Genomic DNA, 8,220 nt, shown 5'->3' on the forward strand with positions numbered 1-8,220 from the left:
AAATGTAATTCATACCTGCAGTGCGCTTTTAAGGCTTTGAATTGTAGACGCACATTGGACTTGCTTCTCAGACCATTGTGGATCGTTCCATTCCATATCTTGGAATAACACAACTACCGCAGGCAGTACATGCAAATGCTTTAGCATCCAATTTCTTTTAAGTATACCTTTTGGTTGATACCAGTCGTAGGAAGCACGTTTCGGCTTAGCCACAGGAAATTCGTAACCCGGTGGCAGTAGCTTGAACTGCACAGTAGCTCTAGAAGTAAATAAAAAACATAAAAAATTATATTTGTATATAATAAAAAAATATACCAATTTGCTTACCTATCAGCTTTTCTATTGGTGCTAAACGCATCCCATATAGCTTTATGTACAACATTGTGCGTCGTGTCCAGTCCACAGAAACCAATTAGCGGTTGTGGTGCAACCAATAGCTCTGACGGCAGGACAGTAACATCGACTGACATGTTTATTGATAACTAAGCTGAAACTATAATTCTATCCAAACTGAAGCAAAGTTGGTGGCACACTGTTGTTAAGAGTACGTAGGAAAACACAGTAAGATTTTATTGGAAAAACTAGAAGAGCGATTTCTATATTGTTGGTCATCCAGTGAGACTATAACAGCATTGCGTTGCAAGTTATCGTGTTTGCTCTACACATATGTATTCAATTTAGTAAAAACTAGGTTTGTTCACATACAACCTTCAACACTTTTATAATGGAATTAATCGAAAATGAGTTGCACTCCCACAAAACAACTATAATAGAAAAAATTTGCTTAGAAATTGTGACGGAAACAATTTGAGTTGACGTCTCATCTGACGTTAACAAAATAAACAGCTGATGTGATACGTTGCCAGACCGGGTTGCAAAACCATGACGGCATTTCGGCGTGACCCAACTGTGTGGATTTGTAAAGAGCGAGTGCGAAGATAAGGGACCAGTTGAATCAACTTGCCCAGACATGATTTTAGATACAAGTACCAAACCGTAATATCAAAAAAATATAAAATATAAGAATTAATACAAGGAACTAGTTTACACTTGTTGTCGTTAATATTGCATATTACAAATGATATTATATGGACCTCTAACGTAACTGAAAGGTATTTTTCTTGGAGGCAAGATTTTAAATCAGACGTTTTGTCGTTTATGTTGTCTTGTTACTTGTTTTCTTCCGTTAGAAGTGTTAATATCCATAATTCTCACAACTTTTACGTTTCTAAACATTATTTATGTAAAAAACAATATCTCCTTATTACAGAACATGAGCCAGTGTGGAGCTTTCTTTCGGTAGTGCTGTTAGAAAGCTTAAAGCTTTTGTACGTGCTTTATCATATACCAGTCAAGTCACGTCTAACTTTTTATAAAGCCTTTTCAAAGAGGGTTGTTTATGTGTATTTGCGTAGTAAATAACTTTCTGTGGTGTTTATGAACGTGAAATATGTCATGGAGTAAATATGTATGTATGTACATATGCTTGTGTCGTGCAAAATTAGCCGATACTCAATGTCTGCAATATTAATTAGTATGTTGTTTTTGTTGAATTTGTTCTATAATTTATTTGATGGGGTAAAACTTAATACATATTTATATCTTCTTCAGGGTATAAAGAAAAGGCGCAAAAAAAAGGAAGGCTTTGTTCATAATTTTAAAATTCTTAATTTAATCTTTAGATTCTATGTGTGACAACGTTTTTTCCAATTGTCGAAACAGTTCTTAAATTCAAATTCCTGAATTACATGGTTACATGGCTCATCTTTGCCACGTTATTCGGCCGATTGATCGTATGTTGCCGGGTCGTAAGCATAGATCCAAGACTCATTGCCAGTAACAATACGTTTCATGACATCCTGGTAGTCGGAAAGCATTGTTTCAAAGACATTAACGCGTTTGTCGAAAAACATTTGAAACCAGTGTTTTTTCACTTTTCTTAGATCCCAATAGATCCTTCAAAGTGGTTTCACTGATCTTTTCGATATTCCAACGATGTCAGTAAGATCTCTGACTGTTAATCATCGATTCTCAAGCACAGTTGCTTTATTTTATTGACGTGTTGAACATCAGTTGATGCTGATGGCCGTCCTGGACGTGGTTCGTCCTTACCGCGTTATCGAGCATGTCACTGATAGTCATATCAACCTTTTTTTCGCCTTACTTTCGGTTCTCCGTTCGACCTTAGATTATCTCAAATGAAAAAAAATATCACCAAAACAACTATAAATTAGTCTAACAACTTTTAATTAAATGTTCATTTAATTTTCTCTTAATAGTAACCTACTTCCGAACCTTTGTATTGTTCCAAAAACAGTATTTCGAGTATTAGTCTGATCTAAGCCTTCCAATAGGGGAACTCGATAGCACAATTTAGTTAAAAACATCGGACATAAAGCTCTAAGAGGACTGGTGAAGTTGTTGAAGGAAGTCTCGACATAAAAATCCACATCAACATTTAATCTTTAGTGATTTTTTGTGTGATAACGTTTTTTAAAAAAAAACCAATAAAATTTGCAAAACAGTTCTTTATTTGAAGTCAAATTCCTGAATTACATGCTTTTTTTGGGCTTCGGCTCATCTTTGCCAGATTATTCGGCCGACTGATCGTATGTTGCCGGTCGTAAGCATAGATCCAAGACTTATTGCCAGTAACAATACGTTTTATGACATCCTGGTAGTCGGAAAGCATTGATTCAAAGACGTTACACGACGCCGTTTTCGAAAAACATTTTTGGAACCAATGTTTTTTCAGTTTTCTTAGATCCCAATAGATCTTTCAAAGTGGTTTCACTGATATTTTCGATATTCCAACGATGCCAGTAAGATCTCTGACTGTTAATCATCGATTCTTAAGCACGAGTTGCTTTATTTTATTGACGTGTTGATCATCAGTTGACTATCAGTTGATGGCCGTCCTGGACGTGGTTGTCCTTACCGCGTTATCGAGCATGTCACTGATAGTCATATCAACCTTTTTTTCGCCTTACTTTCGGTTCTCCGTTCGACCTTAGATTATCTCAAATGAAAAAAAATATCACCAAAACAACTATAAATTAGTCTAACAACTTTTAATTAAATGTTCATTTAATTTTCTCTTAATAGTAACCTACTTCTGAACCTTTGTATTTTCCAAAAACAGTATTTCGAGTAAAAGTCTGATCTAAGCCTTCCAATGGACCACTCGATAGCACAATTTAGTTAAAAACATCGGACATAAAGCTCTAAGAGGACTGGTGAAGTTGTTGAAGGAAGCCTTGACATAAAAATCCACATCAATAGGTTACAAATACTATAAAGCGACCATATTCACGAACTGGACGAAGGAGTACATACTGGACCTTAATGTTGCATTTGACGACGTTAAAATTCCGATCCTAAGATATTAGGTGTAACATTCCGCGATAACTGCCAACAAAATCCTCAAGTCGTTAGCCGCCAGATAATGAGGCAAACACATAGAACCGTTGTTGGCAACATATGTACAAGGCAATCGACCGGCCGGTTCTCTATTACGCCGCACTGATATGGTCGCCTGGGTGTAGTGAAACGCAGGCGAAGAAGCTTGAAACACAATAGGATGCCTCTTAATGTTTCCGGATGAACACTTACATAGCGAGGTCCGTATGCTTCCGGTTAAGAAAAATAACGAACTTCTGTTCAAACAGTTTCTGCTGGGATGATGTTTTTTGATGGTTTCGTAGTCGTCAAGAGGTGTTTCCTTTACTACTTAGACCAAATCGGCTACTACGCCGACCAGACTTCGAACGCAACTCACTTTAGACATGCACTGAGCACCAGGTGCAGCCATAAACACCTTCATCGACTCTCCCTCAGTGAATGGCGTATGTGGAGTCACTGAGTCGCTGCCAGAATCTAGAGAAATCCTTGCGCAACTTCGTTCTGGATACTGTAGCAGGTCAAACTACTACTTACCCAGAATCGACCCTGACATACCAAGTATATGTCCAGCATGCAACGAGTTGACTCTAACCACTTTTTTGCATGCCCAGCCAACCTCACTCATATAATACTCCCCATCCTCTGGTCCGACGCCATTGAAATAGTACGATTCGTGGACCTACCGTTAGATGACTTCGATGACAACCAACCTGAACCTTGTGACCCAAGCGTCGATTAGATAACCTAAACAACAACAATAAATTGTTTGATCACCTATCGTAATTGGACCTTATACTTCGCTAGGTTTTTTCTCCATTTTTTATTAAAGGATTTTAATATTTCTTTATTAAAAATATGATTATTATTTTAAGATACCCACATTTTCCTGTAAGTTTTATCATAATTTCCGAGAACTACTATCTCTTGACTACGTTTATCGAGTCTGGATCAATGTATTTTTTTTTGTGATTTCGAAAAAATAGTCATTTTATATTTTAAAAATACTGGTTTGATTTTGAAATCTGTCAATACATATTTGTATGTGAGCTTGACCAAAAAATGTTATATACCGTTAAAATTAGAGGAATCTCTCTGGTTGATTCTTGAGGTTTAAACGTATAGTAGATCATTTTTATTTAAATTCCCTTTAGCTCACCAGGATATCTAAAAGTATGATATATGTGTTCTTCTTGTTCCTTCAAACAGTTTTTTCAACTGGTTTCCGGTAAAACTCTCGACCTTGCCGCGTGTGCACGAAAAGGGCATTGACCTGTTAGAATCCCTACCTATAGGAACAGTCTGGCCTAACTGTGACCGAAGAGCTCACTAGATCCTGAGGTGAGAAAATGTCGATAGAGTTTGGCGACTTCATGATCTGGAATGCAGTCAAAGCGTCCAAAAATTCTTTATTATTCACACACATACTCATTTAAGAGCCCGGCTTCTCTGTGTTTGACAGCAGCTTTCGCGGCCATGTATTTTCTGGTTGTTTTTATCTTAGTGAACCACACATGCTGATGAGCGCCCTCCCCTGAAGGCTCTCGCCTCGTCAAATGTAATCTTTTCTCGCGCCATCCACCACAAAAAGACCCCCTAGAAACATATAAACATAATTATGGTGTCGAAGAGATGAGAGAAAAGGTGGGGTATCCTTTGGCCTCCTCTGCGGCAGTACAAGACAATCAATGCCTTTATGCTCGATTTTTTTTAGGTTAATTGCGGGATCACTTCCAGTCGCCTAATTAGTAACTACGCTGAGCTACCCTTAGGAATTTCATACTCATGATGTTTTCAATAAGCTAAATTTTGAAAATAGAAGGCAAATATTTCGTATTTGGAGGTTAACTTCGAAAAATGGAGAAATTACTTATGAAGTACTCTTTCTCTCAAAAAAAAAAAAAAAATTCGGTCAATACCCAGAAAAATTTGTATTCTGTCGTATAGTTTTATGGATTATATTATATATTTTTATTATACATTATTATCGTTTACTTGCCCAGACCTCAAGAGACTTAAACGAAGGGTCAATCGGGTCAGACAAGACATCGCAGCTGATTGGAAGTTGCACTATGACAACGCCCAGGTTCACACCGTCTTTCTTGTGAACAGCTACCTAAAAAAGGCCGGCATCTCAACGCTTCCGCAGCCAACCTACAGCCCAGATGTGGCCTTCCGGACTTTTTTTGTTTCCTTGCCTGAAAATGCCGATGAAAGGCAAGCACTTTGAGACGACAGAGGGGAGCCAAGCTGCATGCACCTCGACTCTAAAGGCTATTCCAGAGAATACCTTCCGCGACGCCTTCAATGCTTGGAAATCGCGCTCGCAGCGCTGCATCGACGCAGAAGGAGTCTATTTTGAAAGTTTTTAAGTAATTTCAACGATTGGTTCAATCGAAACTACAAAAAAGATAAAATTGAACTTTGGGTTACATCGGAATATTCCATGCAGTAAAATAAAACTTCGGACTGAGTAGGCAATTGATAAGTAACGTCCTTTCTCGACGAACATAAAACAAACTCTACAAGTCACTCATCATCCTAGCCCTGCTTTATGGTGCAGAGGCATGGACAATGAAAATATGATGAGTTGGTTTACGAGTTTTCGAGAGAAAGGTTCTGCGGAAGGTTTAGGGACCTTTGCGCATTGGCAATGCCGAATACCGCATTAGATGAAACGATGAACTGTACGAGATATACGGCGATATTAAAATTGTTCAGTGAATTAAAAGACAGCGGCTACGCTGGCTAGATCATATCGTCCCAATGGATGTAAAGACTTCAGCTCTGAGAGTATTCGATACAGTATCCGCTTGGGGAAGCAGAGGAAGAAAAAGAACTCCACTCCGTTGGAAATACCAGATGGAGAAGGACCTGGCTCCATTTGAAAAATCCAATTGGCGCCGAACACCGAAAAGTAAGAACGACTGGCGCGCTGTTGTAAACTCGGCTATAACCTCGTAAACGGTGTCCACGCCAATAAAGAAGAAGAAGAAGACAATAAAACTAAATCGATACTAGATTTGACACACTTAACAGTAGTTACTAAAAGTAAAGAATTAAAATTTTGCACGAAAACTAAAAATGTAGAACTTGATTTTCAAGGTGTTTGGGATAAATTGTAACTCATGCTGATATGGACATCGAAGGTCTTCTATCGCCATGCAATCTCCGTTAAAAATAATTGAAAAAGTGCCAAATTATCCTAACTTCGAAGACATGTTTCTCTCTATGAACGCCATTTTCAAACTCCTGCAGCACGAATACCCCTAAAGCATAACTACGTAAGGTCTAAGAGTAGTATGATTGGACCACTCTACATACAAATTAGCGTATAGAACACACCCTCATATGAAGTACCCACAGTATATAGTTTTCCCCATAAAATTTAACAACTTTACAATGACACCGCGGCTGCCTTAGGTGGTCCTACAATTTTCATGACTTGAATAAAAAACTACTGGAATAAAAAAACTTGCGTGCAGAAAAAATGGATGGTTACAAAAGCCTGACTGTGTATATACATACATATAAAGTAAAATATACATACATAAGTAGTAATATAAAAAGTACCGCAACCCCTCAGCTTGTCCAGGCAGCGACAATGAGACCCCTGATTTTGTTTGCAAGCATGTTGTTGTTGCACTAACTACTATGCCACCCCAACCACCAACACGGCCATTGGTACAACTACGGCTATGTCCGACTACACAACTAGAACCGCAAGCTATACATGTGACTGCACTCCCTCACTCCAGCCAATACATATAGAATACGTATTCGAGCGACAAACACTGCCAGGGGTTGGCGTTTGGTGTGATGGTGAACCGCGCTGCGCTGACGCTGCCGCCACTGCTGCTGTCGCTGCTGTTGCTCTAGTTGAGGACGTCGACGAGAAGTCGATATGTATTGCCATCGTTTTATGTCTGTATGTTTGTATGTTTGTATGTCGACTACTGAATGTCTAAACAAATGAGACGAGTCGTGAAAAAAAGAGAAAAACTGTGGAAAAAATCAGCGTGGACAGAAATAAAAAATCAACCCCTGAGCCTGCATGTTCGCTGCTTCGGCTACAACTTTTTTCCCTTCGAGCGCACTAGCTCGCTCATACTCACACACACACACACACACACACACACACACACGCTTGCCGGTCTTAATTACCAACACTATGGCAAAAGAGGAGAACGGACACCTCACTGTGCGCCAGCATTTTTTCCAATTTTTTTCAAATACCCATTGCCTTTGTTGTTGGCATAAATAAAAATAAAAACGGAGTACAACAAAAAAAAATGGAAAAATGAAGCAGAAAATATTGCAGTTTTGTTGGTTGAAAAAGGAAAGCAAAACTCTGCAGCAGCTGTTTAGAGCAGAGCAGACGCTATTATGCGCCCACTGTGCTTTGCCGCACACCCCGCGCTCTTCACTTGCGCCACATTTTTACATTTCTTCCGCTGGCCGTTATTAACAAGACGACTAACTGGCAAACACAAAACTTGGCAAAAGTTTCTTTCCGACATTTTAAATATTGTTGATGGGCTAAAAAAGCAACAACAAGGACAGAAAGACGGAGTAAAAAATTCTACCGGACTTTGCTGGAAAATTTAATTAGTTTTGTTTTTTTTGTTGTAGCGCTCTCAGTGCTTGACTCCTTGCAGCACCTCGAGAATCAATTGAAATAAAATAAAGTTCTTTGGCGATAGTCGAGCGATCAAAGCGAGCTTCCAATAGCCATTACCATTATCAGCGCGGCTGGTTGTCCGTCAATTGGACCACTGAAGGCAGCCATGAATCCATTAGGCGAATATTGTAGCGTGCAAA

At 38.8% G+C, this 8,220-nt stretch overlaps 1 protein-coding gene across 2 annotated transcripts in view; it reads right to left on the reverse strand.

Moving 5' to 3' along the window:
- LOC126763609 (trafficking protein particle complex subunit 11) overlaps window positions 1-793 on the reverse strand; it is a 46,228-nt gene extending 45,435 nt beyond the window's left edge. Inside the window, exons 1-2 of one of the 2 annotated variants that reach the window (XM_050481270.1) lie at window positions 328-793; window positions 16-259 (exon numbers count right to left, since the gene is read on the reverse strand). In XM_050481270.1, coding sequence (XP_050337227.1) covers window positions 16-259; window positions 328-470 — 387 coding nt within the window. In that variant the 5' untranslated portion in view covers window positions 471-793. The remainder of the gene's footprint in view (window positions 1-15; window positions 260-327) is intronic. The other variant, XM_050481269.1, reaches the window with a different exon arrangement.
- Window positions 794-8,220: the final 7,427 nt, after the last annotated feature.

Source organism: Bactrocera neohumeralis, chromosome 6 (assembly GCF_024586455.1).
Source record: "Bactrocera neohumeralis isolate Rockhampton chromosome 6, APGP_CSIRO_Bneo_wtdbg2-racon-allhic-juicebox.fasta_v2, whole genome shotgun sequence".
Lineage (NCBI taxonomy): Eukaryota > Metazoa > Arthropoda > Insecta > Diptera > Tephritidae > Bactrocera > Bactrocera neohumeralis.